This window comes from Pseudopodoces humilis, chromosome 2 (assembly GCF_049639895.1).
Source record: "Pseudopodoces humilis isolate 2021_Gansu_Grassland_sample_001 chromosome 2, ASM4963989v1, whole genome shotgun sequence".
Classification (NCBI taxonomy): Eukaryota; Metazoa; Chordata; class Aves; order Passeriformes; family Paridae; genus Pseudopodoces; species Pseudopodoces humilis.
The window spans coordinates 3,518,275-3,536,971 of NC_142201.1; the positions used below are offsets into that span (position 1 = coordinate 3,518,275).

Here is an 18,697-nt window from a genome sequence, read left to right on the forward strand (position 1 = left end):
CAGATTTGAGCTACTGCTCTTAGATAACCCATAAATAGACTGAAGGAAGATGGGAAAGCAATTTGTCACAAGGAAGCCACAAAAATATTCATCAATGCTATTCCTTGTTTAAGTTTTGGAAGCTGTTTATTACTTACCAGCTCTGTCACCCAGAAACTATTGCGTGGGCCAGGTCTCACCCTCTACCTCTGCCTAAAGAAGACATTTAGGGTAACCTTGTGGAGAAGGAACAACTAATCAAGAATACCATGAGTTTCATGAAGTAAAACCAGGATTTTTATCTAGATGAGGACTAGACTTGAGGACCAGGGGCCAGGCTTGAGGGGAGAATGAAGGATCCCGAATAACCACACAGAAAAAGAAACAGTGAATGACAAGAGAGATCAAAAGCAAATCCAGGCCCTCACTTTGGAGTCCGTCCACCTGACCAGGTGCAAATATCATGAGCCAAAACCACACCACCAGAACAGGGGATCCAGCCACAACTGCAGCCCATCTCCCCAGAGCATCTTGTCTTTAATGAGTGTTTGATGGAAGCTAAAACTCTGCCCCTTCCACGCACACCCCAACACACTCGCAGTGCTCTCTGCAGCAGCCACGCTGGAGCTGGACTGGTGTCAGTGTGGGTGTGTGAGGGGCACAGGCTGCTCCCTGCTATCTCAGAGCCAGAGGGGTTTTCATTAGATTCAAACAGCAGCTGGCTCCCCAGGGAAGCTCCTGCTCTTACTTGATAAGGGATGCTCTTTTATCACACATGAAACTGCATGCAGTGATCAGACAGGCAGCGTGCACGGCTGCCAAGCAGAGGGAAGCTGGCTCTTGGTAGGATAATGCAGCAGTGCCTCGCTCCTGCTATTGAAGATTGGCCCAAAAACGACCAGTTCTGCAAACCTCAGAAGTTGGAACTTCTACCAGCCCACAGAAAAAATGTCCAGTTATTATATTTGCTGGAGAGGTCATCATGTTGTTTTTTAGAAGATGAAGTTGCTACGGTAAATTAGAGTGGAGGGGACATCTGAGATACTGGGGCTTGCAAATTTTTGACGCTTAAAATAACTTAGTTATTAATTCTGAACAACAAACGACATCCTTCAACCTAAACATTAATTGTCTAAAGTGCACTCTCCAATAGAAAATAAATTCTATTTTTCTTCCTTTCTGAAAAAAAAATAAATATCTTTTTACTTTCAAGGGCAAAACTTTTTCAATCTAATTGGCATCCCAGAACTTCAAAGCATTCTATAAATCTTCAAAAACCCTATAAACATGAAAGTACATAGTGTGGTAACCTCCTCCAGTACTGGTCTGACAGGTCATCCAGGAACATTTGGCATGCTGATGTGTCAACAGTCTCTTTTTTTCTCCAGTGAGAGAAACTATATTATCTCTACAGCTTTTTTCTTTTTTTTTTCATATATTTCCTCTCTTTTTTAAACTTTGTTGATGTTTCAAGGAATTAAAGCCAACTTGCACTTGAAAACTGGACTGCTTTTGTCTCTTGTGTCTGGAAAGCAGAGGTAGGTTGGGCTTCTGCAATTAGATGGATTTTCTGAATATTACCTGGGCAAGTCAAAATAAATACTGTGTATCTATAAAATCTTAAGAGTATGTTGTAATATCTTGTGGTATCTACTTATAGTAATTGTACCTGTAGTTTCCACCTCTGATATATTGAGAATTGATTAAGTATCTTTTTAATCCACATGTCTTTCAGCTTCTGAGATTTATGACAATTGCTGTGGGTATTTCTCCTTTGTTATTATTTTTTTACTCCTGACCAACTTTCTTACTTTCCCTTCATGACTCAGAGATAGCTTTCAGACCTGGTACGAATTTTCTTTCCTTCCTCTACCAAACAAAGGTTTTTATTAACCATCCTAACTTCCAGGTGCTACCACACGCAGCCGAAAGCCAAAATTAAACCAAAACCCAACAAATCCAACCTCTCCCCTCCCAACCCCCTTCCCTTCCCTCCAAACTGAGGGTGCAGTAAAACCTTTCATTGCTTTTTCACTCAATGGCAATATCTGGATCACAGAGAAGCGTTTCAGTTCTTACTTTTAACAGTGAGGTACATGGACTTGCTGACGTCTGCTCCCACATCATTGCTGACCTTGCAGAGGTAGTATCCACTGTCTTCCTCCAGCACATGTTTAATCAGCAAGGAGCCGTTTGTCAGCAGCTGGATGCGACCGTTCAGCGCGATCGGCTGGAACTGGGGAACCCCGGCACCTGAAGCGACAAACCCGGGGAAAAAAGGTTAAAAAAGCATCTCATATATTTATTTTTAACAAGGCACAAGCTATAGATTCCTGTTCCTAGAGGCTCCATGCAATTAAAATGGCTTTTGACATCAGCAGAACGAACAGAATGGTTCTTTATCCTAACTGAATTCATTGCATGAAAAGAAGGAGGGCTTGTGGAATGCAGCAGCAGCAATAATTTGCCCATATTAAAGGGGCAAAAGGAAGGGGGAGAGAGGAAATGAAGACTTTCAGCCCTTTCATGGGTGAAAAGGCACATTTGTTGTACATTTAGAGGCTGATGAATTATTGACAATTACAGCTGAACAGTCATGGCAGTATGCATCCCTAATGCAAACAGCAAATGAATTTCTTATGACTGAGAGGGATGTCTGTTGTAGTAAACATGGCACTCTCAGGGGACCTCTAGGACCTTGTTTATGAAACCCTGGATAACATGGAAAACCACATCAGTGACTGTTCCTCTTGCTTCCTCCTACAGCTGATGGACTGGTGACACAAAAAAATCTCTGTTCTCCCATGTTTGCAGCCAGTATTTATTGAGACTATTAAAAAAAACTCCAAAAAATATCCACAAAAAACTGCAAATGAAACAAATAAAATAACAAAAAGCTCAGATCACCGATCAGACACTTTTGGCAGCACTGCAGAAATGGAAGGTCCATAAAAACAGGAAGCCAAAGATTTTTGTATCATTTGGTTTTAAGAAAGAAGCTACTTTTCCTTGGAAATAAGGTAGTGGGTGATTTAGGGAACAGGAAACAGGATCCTGCTGTACTGTCACCACAAACTCACGTTCCTCCAACATTAAAGACTCCCTAAATGTATATTAAGGCACATTTCTTGTAATAAAGGGGTTTACAACCTGCTTTGGCAGCAGGACAGGGGATTTTCCAGGGAAGTCAAAAGTTGGTTTTCTTCAATGGAATTGTCTTACACCACTTTCTGTACACAAATTTAATATCTGTCAGCATTAATCACTATAAACAGTTAGCTGAGTCAACCCAGAAGGAAATAAGGTGAATAAATATTATGGGGAATTATTTAGTGTGACATAGTGAGCTAGAACAACCTATGAATACAACATTTAGACTATTAAAAAAGAACAGACATGCATATCAAAACCACTTCTAACCCTAGAAGAGTTTTGGGAACTTATGGCTATACTGAAGGTCTGGTGACCAATACTATGAACTTAATGTTAAAATGATAATGTTTTCATAAAAAAATTCAGTTGCCATTGATGATTTTTCACCTATTTTATATGCATGTCCATTTTTCCTTTTGCCAGTTTTTTTTCTCTACCAAGCCATTTTTCCTGTGATTTAGTTGGAATGCACATTTATGCTTTACTAACTGTAGATGCCTGCTGCTGATTGCCCACTCACTTCCTGTGCTTCTTCACATGAAAAATTGTGGGAACAATTTAGTGTTCACAGAAAGGAAAGGGCTGATACTCCTGAGGACAGCTGCTGGAAAAAGAGGAAAAAAAAATTTGTGCAGCAGTTTGCAAAGCGTTCTTAATCTTCACACGTGTTTTTACTGCTACTGCAGCCAAATTGAGCAGGAGAGAATCTTATCCCATCCATCTGCATGGATGAGTCTGAAAGGGGACATCCAGCTATTCTATCATTCCAAGATGGGTTATTTATCTCCTCACACTTAATTACAGCTCATCTAGCTTGGCTTGGCACCCTCCTTCAGCACACAAACAGAAGAAACCAGAATTATCCCTTTGGGCCTTTTTTTCAGAATTAAAATCCCGCATACCACTGAGATTAATGGAATTTGGAACTCGGCACCCTTCTTGCAACAAACCATAATCTGTCAATAAAAGCACAAATAGTCTTTAACATGAACATTTCTCTCACCCTTTTTTCTGCAAATACAATTTGGACTTAGATCCTAAGAAAACCAAAAGTGACATGAAGGATTACATAGATTTCTTCTCATCAGCACCTCCTTTTGTTTTATAAGGAGTTAACTCATTTAGATTGTGTACAGAGTTTGCAGAATGTGGGTTTTTTTCCTAAAGCCTACCAGAAGACAACCGGCCAGAAGACGCAATCTATCAGGCAGCACATTTTAATTAAAAAGCACTCAATTTCCTATGGTTACTGAAGGTCAAGTGGGGCCACTTTTAATGCTCTGTTACACGAGGAGAAAATGTTAAAGCATTATGTAAAGCTCATACTGAATTACTGCTTATGCTAATGCTACCTGACCTTCCTTCTTTGCTGGAAAGATGTGATTGGCCATGTTATCATGAATTTTGAAGCAGGGGAGAAAATAAAATCAGCCAAATGCTGCTGGTGAACCTTGTGCTGAGGTTGTTCCAATTAAAGCTGTGTCTCTTCTCTCCCAGCCATCCCTTTCATCCCTTGCCTGCTGAGGCCACAGCTGACACAGGCTCACAGGCACAGCCAGGACATCTCCAGGGCACAGCAAAAGTCCATCCAGCTCAGCCTTGTGTGGGCCAGTGGCCAGCACTCTGTGATTTATGAGGAATAAACCACGGCTGATCTGTCCCTTACTGGACCCTGCTGCTCCCTGGAAACTTGGAGGTTAAAGCAGCAATTTAGGGGTGAGTGGGATGTAATTAGGGCAGAATTAGCCTGTCCCCAGTGGTCACCATGGGAATCCTACCTTTAGAGTACTTCCAGACGATGGTGGGAACGGGATAACCCTCGGCAGAGCAGTTGAGAATGACGGCTTTTCCATAGATCCCGTCCTGGTCACTGGGCTGGACCACAAACCTGGGGGGCACTGTGGATGGGAAGGGAGCAGAGGCAGCCATGAGAATTCCAGAAATTTATTGGTTATCTCAGAATAGCAGAGCAGTCATATACAGAATTAAAACATTTCATAGCGAAAAGCCAAAGTTAAAACCAGTTTTTTGCTTATCCATGAACACACTAAGGTTGGTTTTAGCAGATAGTTCACTTCCTGAACAAAATCTTGATGTATTTCTTGCCAGACATGACAAATCACTTGTCCTTACAGGATACCAAAATAAGTTTATAAGATCTCTCCATGGGAGAGGTTAAAAACAGAGTAATAGATAAATCATATTATTGTGGACAGAAAATAAATGCTTTCTATCAAAGGTAGGTTTGTAAGATGTCTAAGAACAATTGAATTTTTCCATTTGATTTTTATAACACTGAACTAGCAAGCTTTAGAAAAAAGAGAATTAAATAATTTGATATAAATTACCTTAACAATAATGCTTTTATTAGCAATCAAATCACTTCATATTAAACTGAGGTTGTTTGAACCATAATTTCTGATGGGACTTTGCTTTCCAACCAGCCAGAGAAATTGAAAAGAAATCTTATTTCAGTGCATCAATGTACACATATTATTAAATGTATTCCAAAGTAGCATAAAACCACTGCAGTGAGTCTTCCACACGTACCTATTTATACATAAAAAAAAAGAAGAGCTGCTTATCTCAAGGAAAAGCTCTACATGTTCCAAACACAGGTACACAGGGAAGAAAACAGCTTGTGATAATGTTAGGTCCAAAAATTTGACATGAAAGCCTGATTCTAAATGTCAAAGTCTCAGTAAAACCTACACATTTGGCAAAAACATGAAAAAGAGGCTGAAAGTTGTGATGATTATGGAAAATCCCATGAAAATTTTGAATATTAAGTGTTTAGTGGTTTTATTAAGGTCAGTTAAAGTCACAGAATACTGTTGACCTCCTGTTCTTTGGTTCAGAACATGAAAGTGTAAATACCCAAGAAAAAGAAAAGTAAATTAATTGTGTTTTTATTCTACATGTTTTTCATTTTGTCATTTCTCACAGGGCCACAGAGAGTGACTGAACATGTGACAGACTTTTTTATTCTCAAATTTTTATTTATTTATTTTTTTTTTTACTTGAGTTCAGCAACACACTGATATCTAAGGCAGCACAGGAGAAATCCTAATAGTTCCTTGCTCTCCTCATCCCACTGTAAAAGTTGAAGCCTCATAGATTCTCCAGGTCCAGGCAGTGCTGAATTTGTCTGAAGGGTTGGAGAAAACTAAACAAAGGACCCAACCATCCGTCCTTGCTCTGATCCACCCCACGAGCAGCCTCTCCAAAAATGCCAGAAATTAGGAAAGGAAGTCTGGCAGAAGATTGTGAAGCACAAGAAAATGAAGGGGAGCTCAGGGGGGGACCTCAGTACTGTAAATATTTTCCCTGGGGCCTGAAATAGTTATTAATGCCATGAATATAGGACTAATTATCCATCGAGAAAATCTGTGCAGCAGAAACACAGCAGAAGCACCAATGCTCTAATATATGACCCTCAAGTTTTTTCCAGCACAAACACTCTCATAATTCATGCAAATATTAGCTCTCATTGTGCCAGAGCATCCCAAGTTTTCCTGAAGGAGAAACAGAAGCTGCCAGTGTTGGTGTGGGCAGGACAGCTCAGAGTTGAAGGTCTGTGGAAATTCTCTCTGCAGGTTCAGAGACTCCTCCTCGAGCCTTCCTCCCTGTGCCTTCACAATCCAGACTCCCCTCCAGCTTTCTCTTTCCACATTCCTAGATAGAGTTGCTTTTTAAAAAAGGACAACAATCCTCTGGAGGGCAAATAATCCCCCTAGCTGGACCTTTTCCTCTCTGAATCCCACGGCCAAAATGCAAAGCTGTTTATTGCCTAACCATGGGAAAGCTGTTTGGAACACAGCTAGAAGAAACAGAAGGAACCAGCAGTGATAGAGGCAAGGGGTACCTCTACTAGAAAATATATTTACTGCTGACAAACACTATGGCTTTCCAAATGGCTGACAAACATTTATTGTAGGCTATGTTAATTCACAATAGGTAAACACAGAACATGAAATCCCAGCAGCAGCGGCTCTGGGCCATCACCCATGCTGTTCTAATCATTTGCTCAGAGAAGGCATTTGCTCCAGCAGCTCCTTTCTCACTGTCCTGTGTTCGTCTCATCCCCAAACACACAATGAGGTATTTTCCAAGGCAGGTGGAAAGCACAGTTAGTTGCACAAATAGATTTGATTTCGTACGACTTGGCACGGTGGCATCGGTTTGTTTCACCTCGGTAGCTGTGAGTAAATTTGTGTTTGCAGCTTCTGAAAAATCAATTACAAGCTGCTTATCCATAAAGAGGGATAAAAAAGCCAATGCAAAACACGAACCCATCATTCTTACAGGTGAATGATTACAGAAGATGCAATGGAGTGACTGATAATTACTGTCCTCTACCACTGAAGAGGGTGAAGAGCAGAATGCCTTTCAAAATCTGTCTTCCAATACAAAGTTTCTGTAATTTGTTTTATTTCCCTTCTCTTTGAAAAGCATTTTTTTATATTCTTCATTTGCTATGGATGACACTGGCAAGAAATGCTAAATTTTCAGGAAATTGTTTTATTAAATGAGCGGGCATATGCAGAAAGTGCTGGAAAAAGTTAAGCAAGACTGCTTAGTATAAAATAAATGCAACCAGTCTTTAAAACACTATTTGCATTAAAGTTATCTGCCAATACACACTTTTTGTGTAATCCCATTGGGCACATAAAGAAAAAAAAAACGATGGATGCCCAGAGGAAATATTCTTTGGGCTTTTCTGTGGAAATTCTGCCACATTCTTCCACATCTTTCAATAACTCACAAAGATATCAGTGATGTGTTGTGCCTTTAACACTGACAAGCTCTGAACAAGGCTTTTCACCACATCAATGTCACTGTATTTTGGGTATGTATAACACCTTCTGCTCAGATATTCTTGATATTGTCAATTCTAATTATTACTTTCAGTAGAGAAAAATACTAGAGTGGTAACTGCAGGAATTAAATTTTGCCCAGGTCTCAGGTGTATCAAAGAATTTCCTTCTTTGGATCCATAAACAAAACTTACTTGAAAAACTCAGCCCACAGCCAGTAATAGAAACAGTTTCTGTGTTCAGTAAAGCTTTGGCCATCCTTTAGGACTGGATATAAAAATGCCAATTGCTGCTCTGGTTTTGAAGACACAAACTGTTTTCACTTAGTCTTAAGACTGCCAATAGAAATCTGAAGAGATGCTACACCAAAATAAAATTACTCATTCAATGACCTTTCAATTGTTTCTGTATTGCTGTCTAGGTAAAGCCACAAGATTTTTCTTCTTATATAAATGATGAAAAAGCAAACAGAGCAGACCTTTACATTTTTCTTCCTCCTTGCTTGTTTGCTTCTCAATTTTATATCAATTTAATAACTTGTTCTGTGCTATGTGCTGCCATAGTTCAGAACACAATTCTGTTACACACTTGTTCTAGATTTTGATTCTTAGATTTAGATGATAAAACTACATTCATTTTTTGTTATCTTCCAGGAGATCATTAGCCCTTAAAGAAAATATGCTTAGCAAGAACTTAACCAAGCTAATTTGTCTGATATGTTTGAGTTAATAGGAAAAAAGTAAACAATTAGTTCCTCCTCTCTCTTTAGTTGTAAAAGTGTGAGACTCCTCTGCTCTTTTAGAAGTGAAACTCTGAAATTGCTCACAAATGTGACAGAAGAGTTCTGCTTTTACCATCCTCCTTGTCCCAGCTGCACAGCTCCTTGAGCCTGTGAAGGAGGGCATTTAAAATTGCTTTAACAGTGAGTTTCTGTGGGCTCCCTTTTCATGCAGCCCACAGGTGTGTGATGAGAAATGAGCTGTTGAATTGTTTAGGGTGAGAGCCATCAGTTGACAGATGCAAACACATTAATGGCTGAACTCAAAGGAGTTGAAAGGTTAAAAAAATAAAGGTTAAAAGGATTTAAAATACCTAAAAAATGTGTTTTTTTAGTCAATAATATGATTTGCAGTCTTTCCCTGAGGGAAAACAAAGGATGAAGCAATCAGAAGAGGATTCATCACCCCACAAATCCTTCTCCCAGGGCTGCTCCATCTTTTTGCCCCCCAGCCTGGATCGATTCCAGGGATTCCCTGACCCAGGGATCATCACTTGGCCTTGTTAAACCCCCTGAGATCCCCGTGGTCCCACATCCACTCCCTGATTTAAATTTGCTCTGTGTAAATGCAGGAATCCCTTCTGACTGTGCCAGGGACCAACTCTGGGTTCCTTCCTGGACCTCAAATCCACGCCAGCCCTTCTGGCTCCCAGGTCCAGTGATCAGTGACTTGCTCTGGGGAGCAGTTCTGGAGCTCCTAACACCAGCTCCTCTGGTGGGCTACTGGAGTGAGTTAAGGAATAATCTACGGCATTGGCCCGAAACGCAGCGTTTCATTTTCACCTGGAATATTTGTGCTTCACATTTAGGTCTCACTGTCAAAATGATGGAGGAAATTTAATCAGCCAAAGCAACAGCTGATGTATTAATGAATGAGATCGTTAAACACTGTACTTTAGCAAAGATGAACAGTTATTAAATTTGGTCATTGGACCTAAGGGGTCGATTTAGCTGGTTTAGTGAAACCATTTGCTCTGCAGCTCAAGAAAAAGAGATGTACTTTTACAAAATGAGACTGTGCCCAGTGGTTTGTGTTGATCAGGTTTGTCTAATGAATACATTAAATAAGTGAATCTTTTAGGAGTCATCTTCAAAGCCACAATGTAAACACCAGCAAAGAAAGTAAATGAGTTTTGACACCAGCTCTGACCTTAAATCTTCCCTCCCTGCTCTTCTGTCCCAAACGACTTTTGCTGCATAACCCCAGCACCAACACCACACATCATGAAAAATGTAGAAACTCTCTTACTATCTGGATAATTCAGGGACTCCTCATTGGTTGCCTAACTATCTGATTATATTCAACACCCCTGGCAAGTGCAAAATGAAAACACATTTAATGCACTAAAAGCATTATGGGGGGTTAGTAGGTATCTATAGATCTTAACTCAGTTTTCACTTACAATGTGTTCACTAACAGCAGATATAAAATCATGATTTATGCATCCACTACTATTTTTGAATTCCCTTTTCTGGTAGTATCAGAAAAATTCTGAACTCATAATTCATTTATCAGGTTTTTTTTTTCTTTTTGGTTACCCATTAGAATTTTTTTCACTGCTTTTTATTTCATAAGTACTTCATTTTAGGAAACTCTACAGAAATGAATAACACATGATAAAGTGTATATAGATTTTTAATCACTCTTAGGTGACAGCCTTAATGAGTAAAGCCTTGATTAATTCCTCGTGATGATTTAAGTAGATGACAGAGAAGATATTTTCCTCATTTCTATCTATGGCTCTCATGACAGGATCCTATCCTTTCCTTTTTTTATTAGCATGACTAGCAAACCAAGAGTGTGCCAAGAAATAAATAATAATAATAATAATAATAGTAATAGTAATAATAGTAATAGTAATAATAATAATAATGATAATAATAATAATAGTAATAATAGTAATAATAATAACAACTTATAAAGTTTTGAGAAGCCCTTCTAGCTGCCAAATTTTTAATGCATTTCCAGAAGATCTGCAGACGAGGATTTAGCAGAGCCTAGGATTTTGAGAAGGAAAACCCTGTTCTCACTCACCTCCACTTCCTACTGAGCTTTCAAAAGATATTCCATAAATACTGGGGCTAATCAAGCCTGCTTTTCTGTGGATGTGTATCTCGTGTTTGAGGAGAGATCCCAGTTGGAACAATTCTTGTGTTGGCAGAAGGTTTTGCCTGTTCAGATTCTCTGGTATTACACCCAATGTTTCTTATCAATCAACTCTTAATATGAAGTTTGCAGAGCTCAGCTCCACTGGAGGTGTTTTTCCCTCTTCCAATTAGTCTAAAATTAGCCAATAATTTGTGGCTAAGCACTGACAGCCCCATGTCCAGAGCATTTGGCTGTGTCTCATTTCTAGGTTATCACCAAGGAGCTCGTGGCAGAGAGAGCTGGGACTGCGCTGAGATGATTTTATCCAGATGCTGCAAAGCTTTAGTGCCTCACTTTCTCTCAGCTGCTGCCTTCTGTCTCCTGTGTGAGAGACATTTAACACCTTCCCCTGATATTTAACACAGGGAGAATCCAGCCTTGCTAGCCAGGTGTTTTTATGGCTCCTCATCACCACTTGGTTGCTTTTATAAAGCACAAAGTAATTGGAACTGTGAAGATTTGCCATGAAGTGCCCACAGAATTTAAGAAACCAGTGCTCATTTTCCTCTTGCTGTTTAACAACCTGGGGAAAATGGCAGTGCAGCTCAGATCTGAAAAATAATATTTGTAGGATGAATATAAGAAATCTATTTAACACACTTAAAACTTCACAGGAATATATGATAATAAAAAATAGCAGATCTATTGATCTGCTGACCTGACCTGACTGAAAATATTGAGGAAAAAGTATTGGAAGATGTAAATTTGTGTTTGTGTATGGAATCTGCAGAAGTTTGTGTGTTCACTAATAATGCAAATGAAGCAATGAGAAGTTGCCCTGTGTTTCTTCATTCACCTTAGGAATGTCTTGACTTTAGATTCCACTTCTAGTCCTCCCCATGTAAAATGATGTGGATTCCCATTAGTTTGTGAACTTGATGGCCTGCACTGTTTTAATATCTACTTTTGAAATGAATACAAGGGCAGACCAAGTAAGGAAAAAGGAATTGTGTGGGTAACAGTCATATTTCACTTAATTTTCCTTTCCCATGGGATAGCAAACATTTAAGTTTAAAGCACAATGCTGAGAAACCCTCAAACAATGGGGATTAGAAAGAGGAGTTAAAGCACCAGTTCTCCCTGTATTTGGAGATAAACTACTTAGATTATTTAGAAAAATATAATGTTTCAGTTATACATACAGTACAGTATGAACAAAAAGATGAGGAGGGGTCAGAAAGCCTGGAGAATAAACGGGCAGCAGGAAAACAAGTCTTAATGGAAATGTGTACAGGCCAGGCTGGGATGCAGAGGAGGAGGGATCACAGTGCCTCTCTGGAGGCTGTTTGAGTTCTGACCTCTGTGGGATGAGGCAGCTGGAGCAGTTCAGTACTAGGGAAAGAGGTCAGGGTAGGGTTTTGGCAGAGAATTCAGGTCAGACATTATATGGTATTTTCCCCTTTTCCTCTGAGTGAGAGCTGTTATCTCAGAGGCACATCCAAAACTGATTAAAACATTATCATTTAAAGTGGCAGCAGGAGAGAGGAGAGGATTTAAGGAGGCTCTGCAGAGCATCACTTGGGGAGAAAGATGAACAAGGGGGGAATGTGATGTAGCCTTCATAACCTCCTAAAAAACTGCAGGATCCAGAATTGCTCTTGGGTATAAGAGACTGAAAAGCTCCTCTCTATCATGCTCATGGGTTTATGAAGACAGAGCCCTCCTCAGGAGGTGTAATTAGAGCAGAAAGCATTCGAGGGGGAAGTGGGGGTGAAAATGGGGGTGTTGGGGTGAGGGACAGGTGAAGGGCTCCCCAAAACTCCTCTGCTGGACAAGAAGGGAAAACTGATTAATGCCTGAAAAGGCAGCAAGAGGCAGCTGTGTCCTGGGAACAGAGGTCAGGGGAGGAATTACCCACACACAGCAGGAGACAGGGAAAGTGCATTTCAGGCAAAGCCAGGAGAAGTGAGGGCACGGCAGGGCTTGTCCCCATCAGTGGGGGACAGGACAGAAATCCCTACAAAGAGCAGAAATCCCTACAAAGAGCAGAAATCCCTACACAGATCAGAAATCCCTACACAGATCAGAAATCCCTACGCTCATGGGTCTCAGTGATGGTGAGGACAGGCAGTGGTGGCAGAGAACCTGTTCTCAGATGGTAAAACCATCCTGGGTGTGAGAAATGCCTGTAAGGAACCCACACAGGGTTGCTGCAGATCCATTCCCTTCACTTCCAGAGCTGAACTACAGCTGAAAACCAGGAAAAATCCCAGCTGGTCTTAGGTGCAACATTTCTGAGCAGGGCAGGCACAGATAGTGATGTGAGGCTTTCAACCTTCCCTTCTCCAGCAAAAGAGAGGATGAGGAAAATCTCTCATTATCAGCGTGAGGAATAGGGTTAAAATCTAGCAGAAAAGCTTAGAAAGGAATAATTAAATGCATGTAGTTAATTAGACTACTTCATTTAAGAATTACTAAATAAATGAGGAAAGTAAAAGACACCTGTACTGAATAATTTTAGGCAAGATTAAAATCAGTGAAATTAAAAAAAAAGTAATGAAATATTTATATCAAAATTAGTGGAAAAGTAATGGATCTGTTTACCACTGAGTTTTGGGAATACTATCATTTAAAAAGTAAGCATATTAGAAAACTAGGAAATAATTCCTTAAGGATAGCATTAGGACACTGGGAACATTTGACTTAAAAATGGTTCTTCAGAATTTGGGGTGGGAAAAAAAACAGGGAAATAGTGCAAAAGCCCCATTAAGATTTTAAGGTTTTTCTTGGCAAACTTACAGGAGGGATTATAAAATGTAGCAATGTGCAGCAAGAAGAAATTGTGAGGTTTCCTGTAGGATTATTCTTTCTCTGAGAAGCCCAGTCAAGGAGATGGAGGAGAGGGAAGGGTCTGAATGAGCTTTTAAAAATAAAAATTTTAAACAATTTGAAAAACACCTAGAAAGAAAAGGAAGCAACATGTTTTTGTTGAAGTTGTGCACAGTTAAGTTTGAAAATACATCACAAGTAATAATCTCCAGGTAATTTGCCTAAGGTGTGACTAGAGAGGTTTTTTTTCCACATAAAATACCTGGTTACTGAATGTGTATTCACATCTATTTCGAGGCAAAATGTTGTGAAGTCATCATAAGTGTGTGAATTCTGCTAAATTGCGTAATAACACAAAGCAGGGAAAGAACAAGGTAACAGCAGAGTCGTTTCCCCATGAAGTCAGCATCAATGTTCTGCTTTTTTACTGACATAATGTTGTAGGTCTAAATAAAAAATGGGTATAATCAGACTAAAACAATAGCAGAGAATAATTTGATACCATTTCAAAGGCTTGATCCCAATCACAAAATTTTCCAGGAAGTCTCTCCTGCAGCTCCCCCACCCACCCCAGACACTCCAGGGTTTCTCATTAGTTTCAAGACTTTTAGGTAGGAAAATCACATTATTTTCTGTGCCTCATTGCTCTCTTTCATTCCCCTGGGGTGACTTTGCCCAAAATGTACCTGAAGGCCCTCCAATAAATACAACTACTTTTTATTCCCCTCTTTTTCACCCTTCCCATCAAACAGATCACCACAAAGTGCTGCCCTCCAAAGTAATTACACCTCCGTACCTCTCACGATTAATTGGCTTTGGTGCTCCACGGCTGCAGCGTCGTTCCTGGCTATGCAGGTGTAATTCCCGTTGTGCATCAGGGAGAGGTTGGAGATCCTCAAGGAGCTGGTGAAGTCGATGTTGTCGATGGTGACGCCCAGGCTGGCGGGGATGGGCCGGCCGTCCTTCTGCCAGGTGATGGTGATGGGCAGGTCCCCCGAGACCACCACGCAGGGGATGAAGACCCTCTGCCCGATGGAGAAGCGTGGGAACTCGAAAGGCTGGATGAAGGGCGGGACTGGAACGAGAGAGGGGAAGAGGGAGCTGTTGAAGGCGCGGCCTTGTTTCTGGAGATAACGTAACGGGGCAGATGTGCAGCGTGGGGTTGGTGTCTTAGGGCTTTAGCTTTTATGTTTTTCATGCATTTGTCATCCTGCAGTTCTTTAGTGTATAACTAAACTCCAGTGTTAGCTCCTGCTTTCCCATTTTGGTCAGACAGCACAATTCCTTTCCAGGCCTGGGAATCAAGGACACCTCACTGCCTCAGGCCCTGAGAAGTGTAAACAGAAGTGAGTTGGGGGGAGCAAACTTGGGATAAATGACTTCATTACCTGCAGCTGGAATTGGAAGATTCACCCCCAAAATGCAAATGAACCAAACTTATGAAAGTGTGAAAACCCGTGACCCATGGTCCATTTTGGGTGCAGCCCCTGGGGGGTTTTCTCTGCCCAAAATGTACCTGAAGGCCCTCCAATAAATAGAACTGCTTTTTATTCCCTAAATTTTGTCTAGATACTTTTAGGTAGTCCCAACACAGCATCAGGATGTGGAGACTCTAGACCTCTGACAGCCATAAAGCATTGCTTAGCAGACAGAGTCACATTTTTGAAAACACCTTCCCATTTCTTGGCCACCCAGTGCACAAGCAGAGATGAAAAGCTGTGGAAGTCCTGGCTTCTAGAGGTGCCTGACCTCACTGGCAGACACTTGCAAAAGGATCAAGCTGCTCCTCCAGAAATCACAGCACCACCAGCTTGAGCCTCTCCAGGGATGCCAACAGTGACATTGCCAGGAAAAGCTCAGCAGCCTTCCAGGTCTGGAGCAAGGGCCTTGCTTAAAAGTCATGGAAGAGACCTGGAAGAGGCTCCAGCTTTGCTTCTGGGATGTGATGAAAGGGACTGTGAGCTTCCTCAACTGCCTCTCACACTTATTTCTTAATATTTCTTAATGTTTCAAGTCACAATTCTCATTAAAATTGCAGGAAGGGAAAGATATGTACAGTACTTGTAGGACAGCAAATTAAGGTAAAACTGATTTCTAATCAGAGGGATGGTGCAAAGCAAGAATGTTCAAGTTGGCATTTAATCCCTGCTAAGCATATTTGGCCTGAAAAATATTTTTTATTTCCTTTTCTTTTTTCCTCATATTATTCTCTGTCTGAACCAAAAAACATGAAAGAAATTGCCATATTTTCTACCAAAGTAAAGAATTCTACTCCTTATAATAATTTTGTTTTCAGGTATTTTTAATAAAAACTAATGAAACAGGTGGTTAGATTAAATAAACATAGGAAAAATAATGGGGCTGCCATGTTTTCTTTGAGTTGTGGTTGGAATGTTTACTAAAAGAGTTGGTAAATTGAGACTCAACTACTTGTGCAGATGAAGGAATCAAAATCTTCTGCCCTTCCCAAGGGAGCATTCAAACAATCAGGGCATTGATCTCAGACAGGTTTTTGTCAATCACTCCTGAAAGGGCTGCACAACCAACTTTGCAAGCAGTACTCAAATACTGATTTATCAAAAGAGAAGGTTCCTAGAGGTTATATACCTCAGATATAGAAGTGCATTTTCCTATTGCCTGGGAGACCACTTGCACATAACCTGTACTACATTTGAACAGGAAAGATGGAAGGATACCGAGAGCAGAACATTTATAGTGATCGATATGTTTGAACTCCAGAAGAAAATGGAGTTGGTGGCTTTATCTAATTGTATTTCTTTTGTCCTTTTTCCCTTCTGAAATTCTAAGGTTGTGGTTTCCCCAGAGTTGAAGCAGAAAAAAAAAATCTCACAAGTGGTTGCAGTGTGTGCCCATGGACTTCCCCAGCACCACTTTTCCTCCTCTGCCAGTGTCCTATTCCTGGGATGCAGGGCCAGGTGTTGGTGACCACTGTGTCAGCTCCAGACATTTCCTTTGGTCCAAGTGTTGAGTTCTCCATTAGGAATAAGAAAGCTCATCAAGCATGGCCAGCAGGGCAAGAGAGGGGATTGTGTCCCTGTGCCCTGCTCAGGTGAGACCCCACCTGCAGAGCTGCCCCAGCCCTGGGACCAGCCCAGGGAGCAGCTGGAGCTGCTGGAGAGAGCCCAGAGGAGGCTCCAGGATGAGCAGAGGGATGGAGCAGCTCTGCTGGCAGGAAAGGCTGGCCCAGCTGCCATTGTTCAGCCTGGCCAGGAGAAGCTTTGGGCTGAGCTCAGGGTGGCCTTGCAGGGCCTGAAGGAGCCCCAGGAAAGCTGGAGAGAGACAATTGCCAAGGGCTGCAGGGCCAGGAGCCAGGGAATGGCTGCCAGTGGCAGAGGGCAGGGCTGGATCTTGGGATCTTGGGCAGGAATTGTTCCCTGGCAGGGTGGGCAGGGGCTGGGATGGAATTGCCAGAGCAGCTGGGGCTGCCCCTGGATCCCTGGCAGTGCCCAAGGCCAGGCTGGACATTGGGAGCACCTGGGACAGTGGAAGGTGGCCCTGCCATGGCAGGGGTGGGATGAGATGATCTTTAAGGTCCCTTCCAACCCAAACCACTCTGTGATCTATAATTCAATGATTACAGGCCCCCCCAAAGGACTAAGCCCTTGCTCAAAGCTGTGTTCAAATGTTTGTGCACATTCACCTCACGGTGCAAGAGGTTGACATGAATTTGGTGTTAACTCCAGTTTCCAGCACAACCACAGTGCCATTTGCTGAGGGGAAGTTATGACCATGCTCAGCTGCCACAAAGAGGTGACATCAGGGACAGGACAACACAATTGATCCTTTCAGGCCTTCACTGGCTTTTCCCAAGAGTGTCTCACTGTCTGGGATTGGGAAAAGTGCCACTGCCATCCATTTTTCTCACAGGCTGTAAGACTTTTTCCTGGCTGCCATCTCTCTAATTGCTGAAACCTGTCCTTTGGCATTCTGAAAATATGGTAGATCAGGCACAGAAAAAAATAAACTTGGTGTAAATTACTATGTTTATTTGAACTTTGAGCACTGGAAAGTACCTGATTGATCACTTGGGGACTTTTGCTGTCACAGAGTGAAGCAAAATATCTGCAGCCTCTTGGAATTGCCTTAGCCCAGCTAATTCATTCACATGAGACATCTCAAATTCTTTGTACATCAGCAGAAAAAAATTCTCTTAGCATTTATTGACAAGCAGTTCATAATATGAATGGGAATGAAAAATTAACTGAATGTGTCTTTCAAAAGGTTTTACCATAGATTTTTCCCCTTGGTGAGTGTAAATACCTGTTAAATTCCGAGTCCTCCCCTTACTGTGGTGCCCAGCACATTTCTGCCAAAACCCTTCTCCTTGTCTCAGACATCATTACTGAAAAATATGCTAAAATTCACAACAGGGTGGCAAATTACTTCTGTATTTTCTGCTGAGTGTGAAACAAATTTAAGCCAATCTTTCACAGACAAAATGATATCAAAAGTCAGGCAAAATATTGCCCAAGGATTATAATGTGCATCTTCACTCTCCATCTCCCTGATGAAGAAAACAGGGAGAAAGAGCAATAGGTGACATTGAAATGTTTTTCAGAAAATATTGATTTGCAAGGCTGCATTTACCTGCTCTAAAATATAAGTAGCAGCCTGCAGAGTATTTCAGAAATCGGCTGAAATATTTTTAGGCAGCACATTTTCCTTCTACTCAGGTTTTTAAGATACAGAGGAAACCAACATTTCTGCATCATAAAATATAATGAATATTCAACCTGCAGCAGCTTGCAGTCCTGACAAGGAGCTTATTTTAAAACCCAGTGTGTAATTTAAAATCAGTACTTAGAAGAAAGTAAATAGTCTTGCAAAAACTTTGACGTGTTAAAGAATTTTTTCAGCTATGGTATTCACCAGTTTGGGTTGAAAAAGGAAGTTTCTGGTGAGCTATAATAGGAGATAAACTTTCCTCCTGCTCGTTTGAAGAAGGAAATGACCAAAAAAAACCAAAACAAAACAAACAACACTAATTAAATATATGTGATAATATCCAGCAAATAATTTCTGAAACATAAA

The 18,697-nt window shown here is 41.0% G+C and overlaps 1 protein-coding gene across 1 annotated transcript in view; it reads right to left on the reverse strand.

Moving 5' to 3' along the window:
* Positions 1-18,697, reverse strand: part of DSCAM (DS cell adhesion molecule) — a 439,258-nt gene that overhangs the window by 143,500 nt on the left and 277,061 nt on the right. Inside the window, exons 9-11 of the mRNA XM_088051091.1 lie at positions 14,442-14,720; positions 4,911-5,030; positions 2,059-2,232 (exon numbers count right to left, since the gene is read on the reverse strand). Of these exons, the coding sequence (XP_087907217.1) occupies positions 2,059-2,232; positions 4,911-5,030; positions 14,442-14,720 (573 nt within the window). The remainder of the gene's footprint in view (positions 1-2,058; positions 2,233-4,910; positions 5,031-14,441; positions 14,721-18,697) is intronic.